The sequence below is a fragment of the Apodemus sylvaticus genome, chromosome X, assembly GCF_947179515.1.
Source record: "Apodemus sylvaticus chromosome X, mApoSyl1.1, whole genome shotgun sequence".
Lineage (NCBI taxonomy): Eukaryota > Metazoa > Chordata > Mammalia > Rodentia > Muridae > Apodemus > Apodemus sylvaticus.
The window spans coordinates 116,544,566-116,568,375 of NC_067495.1; the positions used below are offsets into that span (position 1 = coordinate 116,544,566).

The 23,810-nt window shown below is 40.8% G+C and overlaps 1 protein-coding gene across 2 annotated transcripts; it reads right to left on the reverse strand.

Moving 5' to 3' along the window:
• Positions 1-5: 5 nt before the first annotated feature.
• Positions 6-17,957, reverse strand: Nkrf (NFKB repressing factor). 2 transcript variants are annotated; one of them, XM_052170994.1, is made up of 3 exons: positions 17,207-17,957; positions 6,063-6,190; positions 6-4,889 (listed from the first exon to the last, which is right to left on the reverse strand). In XM_052170994.1, exons 1-3 carry the CDS (start codon positions 17,470-17,472, stop codon positions 2,932-2,934), a joined length of 2,352 nt encoding a protein of 783 aa, XP_052026954.1. In that variant the 5' UTR covers positions 17,473-17,957; the 3' UTR covers positions 6-2,931. The 2 variants fall into 2 exon arrangements, with proteins under 2 accessions (XP_052026954.1, XP_052026955.1); XM_052170995.1 differs by lacking the exon at positions 17,207-17,957 and adding an exon at positions 5,771-5,841 and having other exon boundaries at positions 6,063-6,144.
• Between the last annotated feature and the right edge of the window lie 5,853 nt (positions 17,958-23,810).

The following is a 23,810-nucleotide window of genomic DNA, read 5'->3' on the forward strand; positions in this document are numbered from 1 at the left end:
CAGACTGATGTAGTAACATTTTATTTTGTACACCTTCTGAGAAACACCATCTCCAATTTCTCACGAGATAATCCTTTTACAACCTTAATAATGAAGCTGACATAGACACAGTCAGAGCTACCACTAAACACTCATTGGAACATTTAATACAAATTACCTTTTTCTCTCCTTTATAATTTTTATCACAGGCTGCCTTGTCTTCATGTAATTACAAGAAAGTTAAAGCAGATTTGCAAGGTACCTTTTTTGAGATACAATCTTGTCTTCAATTCTGCACCTGCTTATGTGAGGAAGGGGGTATGCTGAAGAACCAAAGCTGTAATTAGAGTATTTAGGAACCATTTCAAGGGTTACTCGTAGCAAAGTGAACACACTGAATACTATTTTTAAGAAAGTAAAGAAATGGCTCCAATGGAATGTGTACTTCTATTCACTTTTGCAATCAAGGTGGGAGGAGGGATTCAAAAGTGACGCTGTGAGCACAAGCACATATACAGATTTTAGCTTATATTTAATACAAATAAAACTTGGAAGTGCTCATATACTGTCAGGTTTTACAGCAAAGTTCCTCAGCTGAAAATGACTGCTATCTCTTAGGGAAGGAAAATGCCAGGACCAACAAAAGGGGCAACTGCAAACTGGAACAGCCGGAACACCAGCAGCTCATTCCTTAGCCTCATGTCTCCACATTATTTTATTCTCAGACAGTTGGTGACTTTGTTCTAATTCCACATTGATACTAAAGCTGCTCTATCAAGTTATCTGGCCCCCTAAAACGAACCCAACTTTTATATACCTTACCCAATTATCACAAAGCCTTAAGTGTAATTCATCTGTTTCATTACACTTTTATAAATAAACCTGACTTTGGATTTCTGCCATTTTTCTACCAAAACTAAACAACAAAACATTCTGGGAGAAAGACATGTAAAGAGAGAATGCAAACCAAGTTTCCACATCTTGTAATCTCTAAAACCACCTTTTGTCACTCAGACAACTAAGGACACAGTGTTCTAAGTACCTGAACCACAACTTTCCAAAATGGGAGTGAATTTTGCAGGTAAAAAAATAATTATAATCACAAAATTCTATCATAGTTCTCTGTTTTTGCTAAAGTATTAAGCACCAAAATAAAATGCACATCTCTTCTACTAAAACTAATGAAGTATGTAGACTATGGTATGGAAAACAAGCGCAAGTCTGATGCCATACTGTGCTAACCAATGTAGGTGCATGTTAAGAGATCCAGGTATAAAAGCTAATTGATATTTTTAAATACTCATTTTACTCTAGTTTTTTAGCATTAAATAGAAAAGGGGAGGGCAGAAAGGAATTTACCATGTATTGTGAGCCACTTATATGCCAAACATGGACACTGCAAATGGGCGCTCAAGAGCTGGATCAGTAGTTAAGAACATACACTGCTCTTCCAGAGAACCAGGGTTCAGTTTCCAGCACCGGTGTCAGGAGGCTCACTACTGCCTGTATTGCCAGCTCCAACTGGCCCCTCTGGCCTCCATGGGCATATGCACTCACATGCATATAACCCCCCAGACATACACACATTATAAAAAAATAAATCTTTTTTAAAAAGATACTGCAAACAACCTAAGAGTCCTTAGCATCATTTCTCTGGAGTTAACTAAATAATATTCATTTGCTGTATTGCTGGATTTTAGTTGACTCATCTAAGATACAATAAAACCACACAAAAGTAAACACCCAAAGATTTGATAAGCCAGAATACTGGCATTCAAGGAAAAAAATGAAACAAACAAAAATGTTATGAGTGACAGATTCTGCTCCCATTTGCTAAATCATTACATTATCCATGTGTGCTCTAACTGAAACATTTTATGCAACCATCACTTTTAAAAACCCAAAGTGTTGCTAGTAGGCTGCTCTCCAGAAATAATTACACCACCATTTTGATCAACTTTGGCTCCTTTTTATTCAGGAAGCATACACTAATTCTTATTTTTATAAATTTTTACATTCCAGAAATAAGCGAAAATAGCAGTTTTAAGTATGTTACAAAGTTGGCTTTAGGAGTAATAAGCTTTTTGAGAGGGAACCAGCCAACTGACCTTTTTTATCCATCAAAGCACCAATGTATCTTCAGTCTTTTACCAAGCTCTACCATAGCTATGGCTGCCTTGGGTGTGGGGCTCAAGCCACGTGAGAGTTACACTGGAGAGCTGCTCTGAGTCTCCGCAAGGCACCAAGAACAGTTAAGCTTCCTTTCTTCTGATTGAATCAAGGCTTTTTGGAAACTTTTTGATATCTCTCAGTAGTGCTCTCTCAGCATGAAGACTAGAATTTGTTAAAAGTCATATGTCACAAGATACAGTAAATCACTTCCAATATCCTGGAAATCACATGGTAGAAGTTATAAATAAACACACACTAAAATTACTTTAAAGAAAGTTTTACATCATTTAGTTGACAAAGACATTTACACATACAGCACAATTTATTGTTAAATGCTCTACAATTCATCTTTGTGAGAAAATCAATGATACAAAATGACCCGACATGTTAAGTAACTCTGGAATTAGCGTAGATAGAGTCAGCATTGACTTTACATATTGTTGCAGATTGCTGTGCTATGCCCTTTATAATATGAATTACTTTCCTTGGGGTGAAATTGCACTTAGATGGGTGTTTTTGCTTGTACAAACTACTAAAATCTGAGGGAACAGAGCAATATCAAAGACACAAACAGTAGCTGCACAATATCATCTGCTGGATTAAGCTAATAATACAAGTGGACAGAATTCTCTAGGTTCCAATACCTAATAAAGCACTATATGAAATGAACAAGGTGAAACATCTTAATGAATACTCCTAAACCAGAACATGTAGCTTTTTTTTTTGTTGTTATTTGTATATCTGCCTCATGAGGCCTTTATAAGATAACTTAGTAAAATCTTAGTTTGATTGGGGCATAACAAGCTCATAATGTCCCACTTGGCCCTCCTGTTTGAGTTGATCTAGTAGGTCTTCCTTCCGCCGTTTTCTACCTACCACCAGGTACCTATCATGGCCCACCCCATGAGACTTACTCTTCAGGCCATACCTCTGAGCAATCTGATGTATTTGCTTCCGTTCATCATTGGTCAGCTCTGTGGAGAAGGTCAAATCTGAGTGGCTTTCAGAGCGGGCATAGTTTCTGATGATCTGTTCTATATCCCTCTTAGCAATCTTATTGACCCTCTCTACATCTAGACCAAGCCCTTCTCGCTTATGCTGCTCTTTAACTGAGATAGGCTCCCGGATGCCCTCACCAGATTTACCTAAGCCGCCACCCGTCCAACCCATCTTTCTCAGCAGTTGATTCCCTATGTTATCTTCTTTGATTTGCTGTTTGTAAGCTTCTTCTGCTGAGCGGCCCTGAATTTCATTTCTTGAAATCACATCTTCAACAGCCCCTTTCTTCAAGTTGTTGATGACAGTTGGCTGTGTCTTTTTGAGAGTCTTTACAGCTTCCCCAGCAGCTTCATATTTGACACTTTTCTTCACTCCAACTGCTTCTGCAATGACTTCACTTTCTAGAATTACCTTGCATTTCCAGCGGAGACCTGTCATCCTCTCATAGACATATTCTACCGTCATTCGGTTAAATTGAGCCGTATCATTCAATGTGCACACAGGATTGGAAGAATTCTCATAAACTACAAGATCTTTGATATCTTTCTTCTTTCCAGATCCTTTGGGTGAAGGGCCTGAATGGCACTGGGTACTTTTGACGGATGGATACGTGGGTTGTGTTTTTTGAAGAACTTTCAAAGCCTCATCAGCAGCTGCATGCTTGCTTGTTTTCTTGGTGCCATAACCTTCAGCTAAGCAGTGATCTTGCAGGAATACTCGACACCGCCATGTGCGATTTGGCATCATGTCGTATTTGTACTCAATCGACATTTTGTTGAATGAGGCAGAATTGTTAAGGATGCCAATTGCATCATTTGCATTTTCTGTAATGACAAAATTGGTCCAGTGCTTGGCAGAACTATTAAAAATAGGCTGCCCAGAAGCATCCTTTCCCAGTACTACCAGGTCTTCTGGTGGTTTCAGGGCAGGGGGAAATTCATATGAAAGCATACCAATCTGACACACCACAAGGTCCTCTCCAATTATGTGCTTGAATTTCCGACGGACAACTCTAACCTCAATCCGCTTCTGCAAGAGTTTTACAGCTAGCTCAGTAGCTCGATCTCTGGACCCATTCTTGCTACCTGCATAGCCTGTAGTTAGATAGATATTTTGGCATCTAACTTCACAAGCATAACCATCTGTGAGAAGTTTTTTATTTTTTGGGATGTCAGCAGGAGGAATTTCTTTTAAAGGAGCATATATATACTCAGGATTTGTCTTACATGCCTGAATACAACGAGTTAGCATGTAGGTATAATTAATTTTATCAGATCCAGAAGTCATCTCTGGATTAGAAAGGTTTTTCCAGATAGTTGCTGTTAACTTTTCAATAAAATACTGTTTCTCGGCAACCACTGACTCGGGGTACATCTGTGAAGGAGGGGGCTCGGGAGCTGGCTGACAGTTTGCCTGCTGCGATGTGCTGCTTGGGGCAGGGTTCCCACTGTCAACATACATGTTGGTTGCTACAGGCTGGTCTTTTGTGAAAATAAATCCTGATGAACTACAATACTGAGAACTCCCATCCTGTAGACTGAAAGAGTCTTGAGTATAATCTTGGTAGAAGTTTCTTGGCATGTTGGCAAAATGCGTTCGTCCATTTACCTCTTTTTTTTGAGGGCCATACGGATCTTCCTGTCTTTCAGATTTTGAACTACTAGCTACAAAATGTACAGGCTCAAAACGAGGTCTCACATGGAATTTGGAACCAGCTTGCTTTTTAGGAGGATTTTGACCTATAGAATGAGTGAAATTTACAATTCATTAAAATGGGAATATTTCAAAAGAACCAAGCAGGAAAATAGCACCAACCATATAATCCGAAAGCTGTACTGTTGGTACAAGGTCTGTTCCAGTCACCGGGACAAAGGGATTCAGAGCAATGTAAGACTCTACCATAAGGGGTGATGCCCCCCTCCCTCCATGCATAAAGAAAAACTCTCAACAGGAAACAATTCATTGAATCAAACAAGTATGTAGGCTGTTGAAAAGAAGAGGATTTTTCAACAGGAGAGTGAAAGCACAGTGAAATGTACTCTTCATCTATCCTGGAAAGATGCGCTAAGACAGTCTCTTACCACCTGTGCTAAAAACTCTCCAGAACTACAGATGACTCTTACTGAAACAGAAATGATAGATAACCAGATGCACTTCCTAAACCTCTCTCTTCTGTATCAGAGGTGAGTGACTCTATCACTCACCTTTATATCATTGTAACTACAGTATCAAAAACAAACAGTTTTCAACCAAAACCTTAGTTCTGACTTGTCCTACACAAAATGCTGTTACCTGTATTTTTAGAACAGACAAAACCTGGAACTGATGATTAATAGGGGATAGCACATTTGAAGCCATGGAAACATACTACTAAGGCTATACCAGAGACTAGGGCTTCTTCCCTATAGCACTCCTCAGTGCTATAGAAAGCTAGTCCATCTCGACCTATCCAGGAATATTTAATTACTCAGATGCTCATATGATCTCAGAATGAGGCTCTTCTATTTAGAGGCAGGTTCTATGGCATAGACGTCAAGGACAGCATTATACTGGGAATTCTGTACTTTTGGTTCTTTCTAGCATCATCAAAAGCCGTATGTTTAAGTTAGAAACCATTTACCTGGGCTGGATCTGGGCATGGAGGCACACACCATTAATCCCAGCACTCAGGAGGCAGAAACAGGTATATATCTGTGAATGCAAGGCCACTCAAGTGTATCATGTGGGTTCAAGGACAGCCAGGGCTACACAGACAGACTCTGTCTCAAAATCAAAATAATAAAAGATACCAACACAAAATCATTTTTCTTTGCATAGAATTCAATGCTACCAGTGTTATTTGAAGCCATGTGACACATTTTAAGAAGCCAGACTTTTTAGCATCCCACTTTATAGAAATAAGGCATACTTACCATCGTAGGTTGAAAGGCAGCGTTTTTGGCCTTTGGACGGTTTGGGCATCAGATCATATGAAGGCATCTCCCCAATATCAATACCTTCGGCCATATGAAGAATTTTTTCCATCAAGCGTGGGCTATACCTATAAATTAATACAATTAAAATAGTTATGGATATCCTTTTTAAAATGCTTCTAAGTAAGACAATCATCATTGTTTCCAAAGAACTTTATCAGCAGGGTAATTTTGTTATGAAAACAAAGAATTAGACCTAAAATATTTAGCTATAGAACGAGTAGTTTTGCTCATTAGGTATTAAGATCAAGATTTCTGCATAAAACACAGGGGCTGGGAGATGGCTCAGCAGTTAAGAGCACTGAAGGCTCTGCCAGGACACAGGTTTGATTCCTAGTACCCACATGGCTGCTTCTAGCTGTCTATAATTCCTGGCCCAGCATACAACATTCTTTCCTGGACTGTGGGCAATAGGCATGTGTGTTGTATACAGACATATATGCAGGAAAAAAACCAGCCATGCACATAAAATTGAAAATATACCTATATGTTCATGATTTTTCTCTTTCAAAAAAGTATTGCATATAAACAATTAAATTTATACATTTATAAAAATACTAAAAATGTTAAGGAGAGCTGTGTAGCTAACATCCAAATTGTAACGGCTATCATTTCTCATGAAAGGGAACCATGTTCCACAGAGAAATGCATGCTTCCAAGTCTGGGGCAGGAAATGTCTAAGAAGAGCCCGGTAGATCTTGGACCTACAACAAAGAAACTCTCAAAGGTCACAGGAGCTGTGACTTTTTAAATATATTTAAAATCTATTAGTTCATAATACGTACAAACCAATTATTGGTAACTTTTGGAGGATGAAAGGTATCATTATTGTATAAACAAGTATTAAAGGAAGAATACAAGCATTTATGCTGCATTTTCCTGTACAAACTGTATCTCAAAACCACCAAAGTGTTGTCAAGGAAAATCTCTTTTAAAGACTTCATTTTAGTTATGTGTAGTCATGCGGGAAGTGTGTGCATATGTGCAGGTGCCCACAGGAGGCCAAAGGCATCGGACTCAGAACTAGAATTAGACATGTGAGCTGACTCATGTGGGTTCTGGGAACAAAACTCTACTCTTCTTCGCCAACAGTAAGAACATCATCTCTTCAGCCCTAGGAAAGTCTTTTACCAAAGCATTACAGGTAATTATGGAAGAAATGATAGCCTACTATCACTCTGCAAGGCCCAAGAAGTTTACTGAGAACTCAGAAATGGACTCATGTAAACAATAAAAGCCTGGTAGTTCACAAAATATAATCCCAAAGAGGAACCTCTGTAACAAAAGAGCACCTATATGTAAAAACCAGACAGGTAAACCTAACCCTCACTTTACAAAAGCATACAGTGCAATATATATAGCATACATATTTTATATATATATATATATATATATATATATATAACATAAAAGTGTAAAACTATAAAACTTTCATTTAAAAATAGTGGGAGAAACCCTTCAAGATCTAAGCTACACCAGCATCTCTTAAAGCATGATCTATAAAGGAAATAGTGTAGGATGGAGAGATGGCTCAGCAGTTAAGAGCACTTGTTCTTGTAGAAGACCCAGGTTCAGTTCCTAGTGCCCACAGAGCAGCTAACAACCATCAATAACTTCAGAACCAGTCCACAACCATCTGTAACTTCAGAACTTCCAGGATGCACATGATACAGACATATGTATGAGCTAAACATATATACACATAAATAAAATTTTAAAAATGAAAAAAGAGCTGGGCGGTGGTGGCGCACGTCTGTAATCCTGGGAGGCAGAGGCAGGCAGATTTCTAAGTCCCAGGCCAGCCTGGTCTACAGAGTGAGTTCCAGGACAGCCAGGGAAACCCTATACAGAGAAACCCTGTCTCGAAAAAAAAACCAAATCCTAAACAAAACAAAAACAAAACAAAAAAACAAGAAAGAAAGAAAGAAAGAAAGAAAGAAAGAAAGAAAGATAGATAGATAGATAGATAGATAAGTGGAAAAAGGACCTAATCAGAATTAAAATGTTGTCCTCTTATAAGACTCTACAAAGAACATACACTACAGACTGGGAAAAAATATTTGTGAGCCAAGTACTTCACAAGAACTTGTTAGCTCAAAACCCAAGAGGAACAAAAATCAAGCTTTCAAATTAACAAGAGGAGCTGGGAAATGGCTCAGTGGGTAACGCAGCACTTGCTGTATAAACAGGAGGCCCTCAGATTCAAATTCCCAGCACCCATGTAAGAGCAGGGCATGGCCGTATATGTAAGTAAGCCCTGAACTGAGGGGCAGAGAGAGGTGGATGCCACAGCGTGTTGACCAGCCAATGTAGCCAAAATGGTGAGCTTTGGGTTCAGTGACAGACCCTGTTTCAAAAAAAAAAAAAAAAAAACAAGTAAGGAAGATATTTGGCATTCTACTCTGGCTTCTGTGGGTTCCTTCACCTACATACATGCATGTCATGTACATGTGTACACACACACACACACACCACAAAGGCCATTAACAAAGTCCATCATCACTGGAGAGTACAGATTGCAAATGAACATAAGATGTTCAACACTGTCAGTCAACAGGAAAATATGATTGAAAGACATCAGCATATCAAGATGGCCACAATATACAGCAGTGATGACATCAAATGCTGGCAAGAATACAGAGAAGCTAATCCCTGAGGTGCCGCAGGCAGAACTGTAAAATGATGTAGTTATTCTAGAAAACAGTTTGGCATTTTCTAATTAAACTAAACATCAATTACCATAGGACCCAGGAACTGTACTCTTGGGCATTTATACTAAAGAAATGAAAACTTATGTTCATACAAAAACTTGTATATGAGCCCTCACAACAGCCTTATAGGCCTAACTATAATTAGCCCAGATATGTATCTTTCAAAAGGTGAATGGTTAAAACTCTGGTATAAATAGACAACAGAGAACTATATAGCAAAAAACAAAACAAAACAAAACAAAACAAAAAACAACAAAAGGAACAAAGCAGTGATACAGGTCACAGAGAGTACAGGGTGCTAGGTTAGTTATTTTAAAAGAACAATGGGTAGGATCTATGTGGTATTGGGAATATTAAAAGTCTTCTGTAGAAACATACTGCAATTGTAAAATGTAAACACCATGGTGCCTGCCTCATGTGGTGGTCAGAGAACAACTCTGGGAGTCAGTTCTCTCTCCATCTTAATGTGGGTTCCAGATTATTGAAGTTAGGTCATCAGTCTTGCGTGGCAAATACTCTTTACCCATTGATCCATTTCAGCTGCCCTCCCAACCACTATACATGATGAACTATATAGAATGAAGTACAAACAGCAAAGTTAGAGGACTCTGAGTAGGATCTGTTGATGATAACAATGCCATTATCCTAACTAGTATTTTATAATCATCAAGAGCTTGCTTTATTGCATTTATTTATTGCGCCTGGAGGAGATTGCACATGTGCCACATTGTGCATATGGAGGTCAGATTATGGGAATTGGCTCTCTCCTTCCACCATGTGAGTCCTGGGGATGAGGCTTAGTGGCAAATGCCTGAAGCATCTTACCAGCCTTATATGTTTTGTGGGTTTCTTTTCATTGTTTTCTTCTATCTACCCCATCTTTCTGTTTGGAGACAGGGTCTCAATATACAAGTCATATGTATCTCAGGCTCGTCTCCCATCTCAGCCTCCTGAGTGCTGGGATTACAGGTATGCACCACCATAACAGGCTAGATTGACTTTTTGATAACATAATTTTGCTGCATGACAATTAAAAAATGACCTCAATAGCTGGGTAGTGGTGGTGGCGCACGCCTGTAATCCCTCCCACCTGACTCTGGGAGGCAGAGGCAGGTGGATTTCTGAGTTCTAGGACAGCCTGGGCTATACAGAAAGACCCTGTCTCGGGGAAAAAAAAAATCCAAAAAACAAACCAAAAAAATGACCTCAAGTGAAGTTTTATTATCATGAGTACTTGCTAACTCTTCCTATTTTCAGAGCCTTTTTTTTTTTTTTTTTGGCCTCACTGGTAGCATTTGGGAAGAAAGTCTGAAACTAAGTAACAAGAATGGCTTTTCATGACTAGTTGTGAAGTTAAAGATTAACATCTTCCCCTTCAGTACAGTAGGTTCCATACTCATCAGATTTCCTTGTAAAGCATAACTCAAAACCTAGAAGTCCTTGCTGACTGATTATGGGAAGCTAGCTATAACCTTCGCTTCTTACAGACAACTGCTATTACAGCTAGCATCAGTACTCGAATACCAAGAGTAATTCTATTTTCATTTACTCTTATGTGGTCATCAGAAAAGGTATCTAAAGTATCATACATTGCACATATCACTTCTTCTTGGATGTGGGGAGTCCAATTTCCAAAGTACAGGATAAAAACAAAGACTATGAAAATCAGGTGATGTTCACAGCTTAAAAACATTTTTTATTCATTACTATAAAAATTAGTTTATGTATATGGGTGTTTTGCCTACATATATATTATTTGTGTACCATGTATGTGCCTGGTGTTCATAAAAGCCAGAGAGGATGTCTGATCCCCTGGAACTGGAGTTAGTTTGTGGGCTGCCATATGGGTCATGGGAACTGAACCCAGGTCCTCTGAAAGAGCAGACAGTGTTCTTAAGGACTGAGCCACATCTCCAGTCTAAAGTCCACAACTTTTAAAACCACTGATCTCACATTTGCAAATATTGTTGGTACAACCAAGTCATTCACCTTGGGTCCAGTTAAAATTCTCTAGACCCTCAATTAGAACCTGATTCTGAATGTGCAATATAAGTGAAAATGGTACAAAGGCCATAATGATGCCCATGGAGGGAATACCTAGGCTCCCACCATTCACATTCACTTGTCTCACAAGTTTCTTCCAACACCAGTAATTATTGTACCTATTTATTGCTCCCTATTCATTACAATTGCTACAGAATTTGCCATCTTCCAGAGGCTATAAAAATAAACCCTTGCGTAGGTTGCCAACACAGTCAGATTTTGGCCTTTATTAGGAAGTCATAATACAAAAGGAGCCCAGCAAGCTTACGTAAGAATGGAAAGACCATCATATTATCTAATGTTTGACTAGTCAAAGTACAATGCAAGACTTTTAGAGTCTTTAATAAGATCACTAGAATTCTATTTCTATTGCTAAAATTACCTGAATACCAACCCACTCAAGGATAAAGTTCAAGTTATTGCTATCTTCCATAGTGATTTTTCATAATACATCAAAAAATGCCTTTAACTCCAAAGAAAACTGATCAAGAAAAAGTTCACATCTCAACTATGATAACTTCAGCATCAACTAAAGTGTTACTTTATATTTTTTGTTTGTTTTCTATGCCCTCCCATTACTGACTGATCACCCGTTTTGATCTGTTATCTATTATAAGAGTTTTCCTCATGTTACTATCACATCTATTCTATTTTGGTTTTGCCATGCTGAAAACTGAACTCAGAGACTCAAGCATTCACAGGCAGTTTCTACCACTGAGCTATATTCCACAGCCCACTACCATATGGGTTTTAATGGTCACACAGTTCTGTATTATAGAATACAATGTGAAATATCACTAAGGCAAATCTACTATAATTTTAAATGCATGGCATATTACATATGTATGTATCCATTAGATCACACATTTGGCTGTAAATACTTAAGGCAAAACCAGAGAACTATAACAGGCCTTAAAGTTCTTTATATAATGCACCAAGCTTTTGGAAAGCAAGATGGTCCTCAACTCATCTACCATGTCTAGCATATTATTAAAAGATGGCTTATAATGGGCAACATATTTTTCTTCATAGATATCATAGTCTTGGTCACAAGACAGTTACATCTATGTGCATGGCTACAAGAGAAACATAGATCATTATATACAATGGTACATGAAAGTTAATAAGTATTCAGTAATAGGTGATTATAAGTTCATAAATATATTAAACAGCTTTACTAAATTTAAATTAAAATGCTGAGATTAAAAACTTAAAATCTGCCGGGCGGTGGTGGCGCATGCCTGTAATCCCAGCACTCTGGGAGGCAGAGGCAGGTGGATTTCTGAGTTCAAGGCCAGCCTGGTCTACAGAGTGAGTTCCAGGACAGCCAGGGCTATACAGAGAAACTTTGTCTCAAAAAAAAAAAAAAAAAAAAAAAAAAAAAAAAACCTTAAAAGCCAGACATAGTGGCACATGCCACCTATTTATTTATTTATTCATTCATTCATTCATTCATTCATTCATTCATTTAGGTCTTTTGGATTTGGTTTTTTCGAGACAGGGTTTCTCTGTATAGCCCTGGCTGTACTGGAACTGACTCTATAGACCAGGCTGGCCTTGAACTCAGAAATCCACCTGCCACTGCCTCCCAGAGTACTGGGATTACAGGCGTGTGCCACCACTGCCCAGCAGGCACATGCCTTTTTTTTTTTTTTTTTTTTTTGGTTTTTTCGAGACAGGGTTTCTCTGTGTAGCCCTGGCTGTCCTGGAACTCACTCTATAGACCAGGCTGGCCTTGAACTCAGAAATCCGCCTGCCTCGGCCTCCCAGAGTGCTGGGATTACAGGCGTGCGCCACCACTGCCCGGTGGCACACGCCTTTTTAAAGTTATTATTTTACATATATGAGTGTTTTGCCTGTGTGTTATATCTGTGTACATTCATATCTGGTATGCAAGGAGGTGGTGAGCCTCCATGTGGATGCTGGGAATAAAACCCTGATCCTTTGTAACAACATGTGCTCTTGACCACTGAGGCAACTCTCAAGCTAATCCCACATGTCAAGAGACAGAGGCAGAGGCAGAGGTAGAGAGAAAAAGAAACTTAAACAAAAGTTAGGGCTTCAAAATACAAAATGATCTATTCAAAATCACCTACAAGACACATAATGGTCCAAGGTAATAATATACATACAGATTGGAGGTGAATATTTCATAAGTCTGCCACTTCTTTAGCCTATGTGCAAAGTTATGTTACACACACGCACGTGTGCGCGCGCACACACACACACACACACACACACACACACACACACACACACGCAAAAATAAATCTGGCTTCAAAACTCTTAATTATATTGAGGAAAAGGAGTCAAATTAGCTATGTTGGTTTTATGTTACTTTCTTTATTAATATGCTAACAAAGATAAATAAGCCAGGTAATCTAGACACTGCATTCTTAAATGGTTGTGTATGGATCTTGGTGGTATAGTTTTTGGCTACCACGCCTGAGATTCTAGCTTCTACACTCAAGTCCTGCAAAACAAATACAGTAGTAAACACGCTAGCTACAATCTGTAAGTAAAAACTGCACTGACACCCTAGGCATTCATATGCATAAAATTAATTGTCATATATGTAGCTGATCAAAAGACTGTAAGTTTTCATTAGCCACAAGACTAATGTTTTTAATCTGTTTTAGAAATTTCTCAAAAAATCCTTCCTGTTCCAGACTCCTAAGGGATGGGATTCTGGGCCTGACCCATCATAGCCAACAAAACTTCTTGACAGGCTGCTTATATTTATAAAACAGAAAAAAAAGTGAAGGGAAAGTTTTCTGAGCTTCTTTGTTGCTAGGACAATGAGGAAAGATTATTTTAAAGTAGACGAGAGGGCTGGGCACATAGCTCAATTGATAAGAGTGCTAGTCTAGCACTCATGAACCCTAGGTTTGATCCTCAACATCAGTTAAAAATGGACATGGTAGTGCATCCCATGACCTCAGCACTCAGGAGACGGAGGCAGGAGAGATCTGGTGCCTTTAGGCATACATGTAGGCAGAACACTGTATGCACAATAAGTAAATCTTTAATTTATTTATTTATTTTATGTATATGAGTACACACCAGAAGAGGGCATCGGATCCCACTATAGATGGTTGTGAGGCACCATGTGATTGCTAGGAATTGAACTCACGACCTCTGGAAAAGCAGCCAGTGCTCTTAATCACTGAGCCATTTTGCCAGCCCAATAATAAATCTTTAAAAAAAAAACCTATCAATTTATCTTACTAGTTCTCAAATTAGCGATATCAGTATCTGGTAAGCTAACAGAAATAAAAGTTTTGAGGCTCTTTCTTACATCCTCTAATTTGGAAGACTTAGAGCAGAGGCCCAGGAACCTGTCGCTTAGTAAACCTAACAGGTGATTACTATTGTTGTTACTATATTTTAGACAGGTTGTCCTTATATAGTTCAGGTGAGCTCTAAACTCACCATATCCTTGCTGCAGTCTCAAGTCCTGAGTGCTAGGATGAAAGTCTTGTGCTACCATATGCAGTATCCAAAGCAGGTGATTTAATGCATGTGTATGTGTAAAAACCACAATTATAGAGTCAAGGAGATATTCAAGGCTGGGGTGGTGGTTCAGTGCTTGCTACAGAAGAGGACCTAAGTTTTAATCCCTGACACACATGTAAGACCAAAGCATGGTGACACACTACACAGTCACAGTCTGTAACCCAATTGCTGGTAGAGGGGATACGGGCAGATCCCTGGGGCTCAGAGGCCAGACAGTCTGACCTAACTGGTAAGCTTTAGATTCTGTGAAGTTGTCTTAAATAATAGGTAGAGGGTGATAGAGGTGACACCCAACACAGACCTCTGGCCTTATAGTCAAGGAACTCACCCATATAAACATTACACACACACACACACAGAGAGAGAGAGAGAGAGAGAGAGAGAGAGAGAGAGAGAGAGAGAGACAGAGACAGAGAGACAGAGAGACAGAGAGAGAGAGACAGAGATGTATCAATGCACACCCACCCACATGCACAAACTCTAATTTGTTCCATGGAAACGGTCAGTACCACCAAAAGGAACAAAACATGCTCTGAATCTCAATTTCAGATTATCTCTTATCTCAGTTTCTACTCAAATGGAACCTCTTGAACAACAAGTTAACAATTTGAGGTTACAAAGGGCTGTATAACCATGTTTCCGCAATTTACTTGAGAACAGCCTGTCACACAAAACAAGAACTCTGCCAACTTTGAGAATGTAGATTTTATGCACCCAAAGAGTGAGCTAACAAAGGATATCTAATGTGAAAACCACACAGGGTTACAAACTGCCAAAGTTCTCTCAGGATCTTCCCAATCTCCTATGTCTAATGATCAAATATAATATAAAAGATTGTTTTTCAGTTCATCTATTTCATAATCTTATAGTAATTGTTGTAGTGATATAGGTATACTGCAACACAATGACTATTCTAAACAAAGGATTTGCCATTACACATCCTGGGTGCTGGAGCTGTAGGGCCAAGTGCCATTGGCTTGGTTTGTGTTCATACCCTGGTTATGCATGAAGCTGCTGTTCTCGGGATGTAAGCTTGCATTTAGAGATTTGACTTATGTCAGCTACTTGCTTTTGTTTCTGGTCCATCATTTCCAAACACAGCAACTGTATCTCAGTGGAAAGAGACTCAGACTGGAAACAATTGTGAGACCTTGCATAGTAACTTAACTTCTTGGCCTCCATTGATTTCGCTGTAAAAGGGAGAAGCCTCCTAACCCCTAGGGTGGTTGTTACAAGGTAGAGAGTGTTGAAAAAATGCTGCATATTACAAAGGTATATACATCTATCACTCCCCAGACATTTACTGAGCAGCTATTATGCTAAAGTAGAATACTGCACAAGATTTCTTCTAGGCCCTGAAGACAAAGGTGTGAATATGAATAACAGTAAAATCCATTCTTTTCCCCTATTAAAGATGTTTTAAGATTTTGATACTCTGTAGCTTTTTGTGCTATTAAGATCAAGGATTGTTTCATAAAGATACCTTTTTACTGCAAGAATAACATTGTTATTCTATGTAAATTGCTATGTAAATTAGATTTATGTGAGGACTAATTGCTGAGACTTTCCCAGTAGCAAATAACCATTATCTCTAAAAGTAGAAATGATGTTAACTTAGAGAAGATAGGAAAATATAAAATTCTGTGATAGGGCAAAGCAAAGTTTCACACTGGCTGCCATGTTGTTCAACAATTAAGGAAGGAGTACACATTTTCTTCTGCATTGTTTACAGCCTTCCTAGAACTGATCTGGTTGAACCAAATCTGATCATTTTCCAGAATTTCTCATTCTTCCTAATAAAAACAGTCTGACTGTTAGGCAGGAATATAAAGAAGAATCTCTCCAGTCTACTGACGTAATTAGTCTAGGATAAGGCCAAATTTGAGGTTCTGAAGGACAGAGGACCCAAACATCCTGCTTAAAAAAAAAAAAAAAACTGCGTTGGAACCATACTGCAGTCTCCATAGAACGCAAAGTGCTTTCCAAGAGGCCTGTTCAGAAGCCACCAGGTTCTAGGAAAGGAGGAAACAGAGAGAGAAACACACCGCCCTAAAACCTCATACAGAGGCCAAATGTTCATTCCTCCTATTCCACTTAAGGTGAAAAGACAGCAATCCATCTTTACAGCAGATAGATCCATTTCTTTGTTTGAGTACATTATGCGCAAATCTACAAGCAAGCCTGCCACTGCGGCTCAAAGACCTGACACATACCGCCTCCCCAGGAGAAGAAGATAAGACCTGGCTGGGGGTGGGGGGGCGTTGCGAGGGGAGGGGGTTGCTTTATTTCATGGAGGTAGAAGAAGAGAGTGGTCAGGAGACTAGGATTACAACTGTGGAATTCCTTGTCTTCCCCTCGGAAGCCCCATCAAATAGCCTGTGCAAATGCCGCATCCTTGGAAGCCCCTTTGCGGGTCTGAGGTTCTCCTATTTATTACCAATCGCAACGACTACCTCCCAATTACCCTCTTCCAGGATCTACCCTATCTCCATCTCTGGTCCTGGAGGGGCATCTCCGTGCCCTCATAGGCTGTCATGTCATTGCCTGCAACCGCGATCGCCCACCCCACCCCGCAACCACTAGTGAAGAAAAAGCTTCTCCGTGTCCTCTAGCAAATCTTCGAGTCTCCACACCATCATCCGCATCCTGCCCCAGTACTCGTCTGGACCACCTTTCCTGACTCTCTCCTTCCCTTGGTCTTGTCCATAACCCAAAGTCCATCATCCGTTGCGCACCTTCATCCCTAAGCCGACCCCACCACCACCACCCATCTCCCACCCTGTCCCTAATTCGACCTCCCAACACCATCCTCACCTGCAGCCCAGGAAAACGTGGTTGGTCCAGGCGGCAGAGAGCGCGAGGAGCTGGTCCAGCGCGGCCCCGGGATAGCTGTGCAGGTGCCGGCAGATGAAGCTCCGCCGCAGAGCCCACTGCCAGTCACTTTCGTGGCTATAGCGCCACTGCTCCAGCACTGGCTCAGGCGGGGGCGGCGGGAGGGGGGGCAGCGGCGGCGGCGGGAGGGGGGGCAGCGGCGGCGGCGACAGGAAGTCGCCCCCCAGCAACAGACGTCCTCCAGCCATCTTCTCTGCTTTAGAGTGGGGACGGCCCCCAGGGACTATGCCGCGATGCAAGCGAGCAAGCGAGGCGGCAGTGGTTTGTAGGGGAGACGTGTGTGTGTGTGTGTGTCTGTGTGTGAGGGACGCTCGAGGCTGAGACTCAGGGGACGGGAGTGTGTGCCTGGGGTGGGGGGGCTGCTCCGCTTCCAGGGACACAGGGGTGGCGGTCAGTGGTCGCTGTCGCCACGCCGGCCGCACCGCTCCGACTAATGTGGGGACGTGAGGGCTTCCTTCTATATGGGGCACACTAGGCAGCGGGGTTGGGCCCTGCGACACAGCACCTCTGCGGACCCTCAGACCCACACACAGAGAGTAGCGGGAAGGGGAAAAAAAAAGAAGAAGAAAAAGAAGAAGCACCAGCACGCTAGGATTCCCCGGCTCAGGGTTCTCACCCTACCTCCCCGCGTGCCACCCTGAGGTTGTGAGGCCACAGCGCATGAGCCGCAACCGGTTTCCAACTTCAAAGTCCCGCGCGAAATCTCGCGCGATGGGCATTTTCCCTTCCTCTGACGTCACTCCCCATTGACTCACTCTGGTGACTGGCAGAGGGCGGAGACTCCGGGTAGGAGATTATTAGGGGTTCAGTAAAGTTCCAGAATTTGATGTTTCCCTCAAGTCCCTGGAAGGTGCCCTCAGGTAACTCGTTGGCTGGGGTGCCTGGCATTATGCTCTAGCAGTGTCCTTTGAAAGAGATTGGGCATGGATTTTTTTTTCTGTTGGTTCTCTGAAATGCCTCTAACGAGAATAGCTTGAAAAAAACCAATGCGTCTTTTCATCATCAGCTTTGGAGCTGCTTGTGAAAGTATGGGTGAAAAAGGAAACATTTGCAAAGAAAAATCACTTCTCCAGCTGACCCTTTTTCAGTTTTCTGGTCATGGTTACAGACAATTCTGTGTCGTGTCAACACACACACACACACACACACACACACACACAGCACACGGTTTTGTTTTTCAACTGTAGCCCACGCTACCTTCCAACTCACTTTGCAACCAAGGGTGACCTTGAACTTCTTCTGTATTCCTGCCTGAACCTCCCAAGTGTTGAGATTACAAAGAGTGTCATCATGTCTTTATATTTCAGGTTACAAAAGAACGAAATAACTAGGGAAAAGCCGCTGGCCAGCAGAATGGCCAAATCATTATATAGATTGCAACCGTGGTAATGAAAATGAACCCCGCGTAGATTTAAGACTTGTACTAGCATTAGGATTACTGGATAAGGTGTCTTTTGACACATTCCCCTCAACTTTAACGAAAAAAGGAGGCTAGCTTTGAAATGACACTTCTCTAGCCTCTTGGATACTTGGAATACAGATACTGATCTTTGCCCAACTTTCAGATTGACATGAACAACAAATTTAGCTTCTAATTTGTGCTTATGTGTGTCTGTGGGAGTGATGGCAGACAGACACTAGGAAGACAGGAAGGGATGCCTGCGAGGGAGAGAATTACTTTCACTAAAAAAAATGTCCTACAATTAAATCTCAATAACACCATCTATGTTTTATTAAAAATGCTAAAACCTATTATTGAATGGATCCACACCTAATTATTATGAAAAAACCATAAATTCTTAATTATGTTTTGTTAAGAACTGCTGTTCAAATTTCCTTTTAGATGTAGCTCCACTTCTGATGAATGTTGTAGACTATATTGTATTCTGCTTTTGCACATTTCTACACATGTCACTATTTCCACTCAATGGTGATATTTTAATTTAGGTCTTGATATCTTTCATAAGTTAGCATTGTGTCTTTTAAATCTTCCAATAAAAAAATTGAGAAAGAAAAATGTTAAAACAACAGACTCCCTTTTCCCTTGGTTAAATATCCACTCTAAGAAAACAGGGAGTTCCTCTTTGGCTCTTAATGCCTGCTCTGGCTCCTGTGGGCACTCCGTAGGTTAGTCAGATGAATGGATGTCTCTCTTTGCACCATTCTAGTTTCTTAGAATCTACATCATAAGGTGATTGTGTTTTAATAATTTGATTCATTTCAGGCTTCTATGGCTATGTCCCCTTCAAAATTCAAAATTGCTGAAATTTAATGGCCACTGTGAAGGCATTGAAGAGATGGGTCCGTGGTTAAGAACACTTGTTCCTCTTACAGAGGACCCGAGTTGTGTTCCTAACACCCACATGGTGGTTCACAACCATTTATATCTCCAGTTCTAGAGGAATCTGGTGCCATCATCTGATCTCTGTGGGTCCTAGGCATGCATGTGTTATACATACATACATGGAGGCAAAACACTAATACACATAAAATAAATCTTAAAGGGGGGATTCTTAATCTAGGTGTAGGGGACAAGTGTGAGCTCTGCATTTGAGAGCTAGTTGCTGCTACAAAGTAACTGTAAATCCAACTTGGGCTAAGTGAGACCCCCATCTTAAAAAATCACACACACCAAAGACAGAAAAGGACACAGGACTTGTGGGCTACTCTCTCCTCCTCCTCCTCCTCCTCCTCCTCCTCCTCCTCCTCCTTTCTCCTCCTTCTTCTGGCTTTTCGAGACAGAGTTTCTCTGTATAGCCCTGGCTGTCCTGGAATTCACTCTGTAGACCAGGCTGGCCTTGAACTCAGAAATCCGCCTGCCTCTGCCTCCCAGAGTGCTGGGATTAAAGGTGTGCACCACCACTGCCCCAGCAATCTGCTGTCTTGGATTTCCCAGCCTCTAGAACTCTAAGAAATAGATTTCAGCTCTTGAGCTATCCAGCCTCATTTATAGCAGCACTAAAGAGCAAAGACATGTTCTATGCTAACAACCCTCATCAAAGTCAGTATTGCAGGTATAAGACATCTTTCTTTAACTCTGAGAAAAAGGAAAACTCCTTCCTCTTCCTTCAGAACAAATCTTGATCAGATTTGCATTTAAGTTTAAGACTTCCATATTAGCATTAATTCAGAAAGCTGAATTAATTCTGAAATTACATTATTTCTGTGGACCAGTTACAGTTGTTTCTAACACCCATATTTTCCATTTTTCCTCTTGGTATAAACTTCAAATATGGCTGGTTTTGAGAGATGATTATATTCCATACAAACCATTCTTACTTAAGGAATTATAATTATACTGGGCAACTTCCTATAGAGTCCTGAATAACAGGTGTGTAATCCATTTCCTAAGTTGGCTTATATAGAAGGTTCATACAAAACTCATTTTGTATAGAACATTGTGGCCTTAGCTTAGATGTTTAAGTCGATGTGTGTCTCACAAACTTATCACTGAATTTCTGGATAAGCTTGAGTAAATATCTATCTTTTTTAAAAATTTATTTATTTTATGTATGTAAGTACACTGTAGCTGTCTTCAGACACCCCAGAAGAGGACATCAAATCCCATTACAGATGGCTGTGAGCCACCATGTGGTTGGTGGGATTTGAATTCACGACCTTCAGAAGAGCAGTCAGCACTTTTAACCGCTGAGCCATCTCTCCAGCCCAACACCTATCTTTCTTATGTATTATTTTCAAAATATAAAATTGCTATAGGATCTTAGCACCTGTGATGAGTAATTTTGCTTGTCAAACTAAATCATACAAATAACATTATACAGACTGAGCAGATTGTATATTAAGGAGAAAGAGAGAGAGAGAGAGAGAGAGAGAGAGAGAGAGAGAGAGAGAGAACCAGAGTCCATGAATTTGAGAGAGCAAGGGGGTTCAGAGCAGAGCATGCAAGGGAAAGGAGGAAATGATGTGTTTTTGTTTAAAAAAAAATGATGAAAAACATTGCCTAGGGCATTAACGAGACACAACGTTTTGTGTATCCATAGGGATGTTTCCAGAGAGCAGTAGCTGAGGGGAAGGTGGGGGTCAAAACAAGCAACAAACAAATGCCTACAATTTGACTTTTGAATTACAAAATGCAGAGCAGTGAAAGTGGTCTAAGAGGCCATCTAGTGGACTGTGGATGTTAGCTCAGTGGTAGAGTGCCTGCCTAGCTTGCCTAAGGTCTGGGTTCAGTCCCCTGTATTCCCGGAGAGACAAGAAAAAGAGCTCATTTGTCTGGAACAATCATAATGCCATTATGTTTATGATTCCCATGATAGATTATGAACTGTATCATCTCTAGATAAGAAAACAGAAGAAAATTTGCATGATCTGTGACCTCTTCCCCAGGAGTCCCTTTAATAAATGCTACAGCTAACCTGTTGTTTTTTTTTTTTTGGATATATTCTTCATTTACATTTCAAATGTTATACCCTATCCTGGTTTCCTCACCTCCCAGAAAACCCTTAATCCATCCTCCCTCCCCCTGCCTCCAAGAAGATGCCCCATCCACCCAACCCACTCCCATCTACCTCCTCTCCATTTCCCCCACTCAGGAGCATCTCTCCAGCCTTCATAGGACCAAAGACCTCTCCTCCCACCAACGCCCGACAAGGCATTCCTCCACCAAAATTGCGGCTGGAACCATGTGTACCTCTCCAGCTCCGAAATTCTGTTTTTTTGTTGTTGTTGTTGTTGTTGTTTTGTTTTTTGGTTTTTTGGATTTGGTTTTTTTGAGACAGGGTTTCTCTGTGTAGCCCTGGCTGTCCTGGAACTCACTCTGTAGACCAGGCTGGCCTTGAACTCAGAAATCCACCTGCCTCTGCCTCCCAGAGTGCTGGGATTACAGGCGTGCACCACCACCGCCCAGATTTTTAAAAAAAAAAAAAACATGTATGTATTAGTTCTTAGCTTTCCATGAGCGAACAGTGTGCACTGAACACCCCCTTGCCTTTGTCCTCCCTCCCCTACCGATATAGTCCACTTCCTTCTCCTAGATAATTCCACTTCGCCTTTCATCCCACAGGGTTCTTGACCGCAGTGTTCCCTACCACAAAGTCACTTGAGGAATGTTTACTAATGGATTCAAAGCAATAATCCGAAACCTACAATTAGGCTACAGCTGGGTAACCTGAGCACAACGTAATTAGGAACAGTAACGAACTAAAAAACATTAGGGAGAGAGAGAGAGAGAGAGAGAGAGAGAGAGAGAGAGAGAGAGAGAGATAAAAATCCAAAGAGGAACATGGGGAGGGAAGGGAAAAATTCTCAAGAGAGGAGCAAAGGAAAAAGAATGAGAAATGGAGTAAGTATGACTTGAAAGGCAAAGGAAGAGTACTTGGGGAGGAAGGGAACCAACAGGAGAAAAGTATGTGAGTGTGTGTGTGTGTGTGTGTGTGGATGGTTTCGGGTGGGGGACAAATAATAACAAAGTGTAATGACTTGGGTTCATGGAAATGCCATAATGGAGCCCATCACTCGGTGTGCTGAGTTTGAAAGTTAATAATTAAATCCCAAACCAACTGCCTGACAAGCACATTCATTATAGAAAGCCACAACTGCCCAGTGATGCTAGGTAGGTAAGTGAGACTGAAGACAAGTCTTGTGCTTCTTGTGCAGTGGATGGAGAGGTGAAAGTGAAAATCGGTTTGCAGATTCATACAGGCAAAAGCTATGAACATGATAAATCTAGAAGGGTTTTTGAAAAGGAGCAAAGTGTGTTTGGGGATTTACAGTTTCTCCACATAAGGTTTTAGTGGCAAGGTTGTTGGTGGAAGAGAGGGTGAACAGGCCTAGTAATTATGCAGTGGAGGTATGTGGCAGCGCCTTGACCCCAAATGAAATGAATCCCACGTGTGGGTGCTTGTGTGCCAGGGTGCGTTTCTGAGAGTCAGACGACCTTTCGGCACTGGCTTTGCTCCTGCTACCTTCAGATCTGAGAACTGAACTCAGGTTGTTAGGATGATGTACAAAGCACTTCTGACGGATGAGCTCTCTTGACAGCCCACATCCTGGATCTTAAAACAAACAAACAAACAAACAAAAAAACCAGGACCTTAAAAACATCAGTGTTGGGGGTGGGAAGATGGCACAGAGGTTAAGTAATGCACACCATTCTCCAAAGGACCAGAGTTCAATTCCCAGCACACTTAAACCTACTCCAACTCCAGCTCCAAGGGCTCAGACACTCTCTTTTGACCTCCATGGGCACACACACACACACAACGGGGGTGGGGGCGGGGGAGAGAGAGAAAGAGAGAGAGAATTTTAAAATAAAATACTAGAAAAAATATCAATGTCATAAAAGGGAAAGAAATTCTGTTACAAATTAAAGATTTTAAAGACAAAGCAAAATGTATGACTTTAGACTAATACTGCATTTAAGGGAAATTATGTAAAAAAATTACTTGGTAGATTAAAATGGTGTAACGATGGAATGAGTCAGTTGCCAGAGTTTACGTTTGTGGTTAGAGAAGAGAATGTCCTTATTACCCATAATGTAAGTTGGCGTGGAACATTACACAATGGC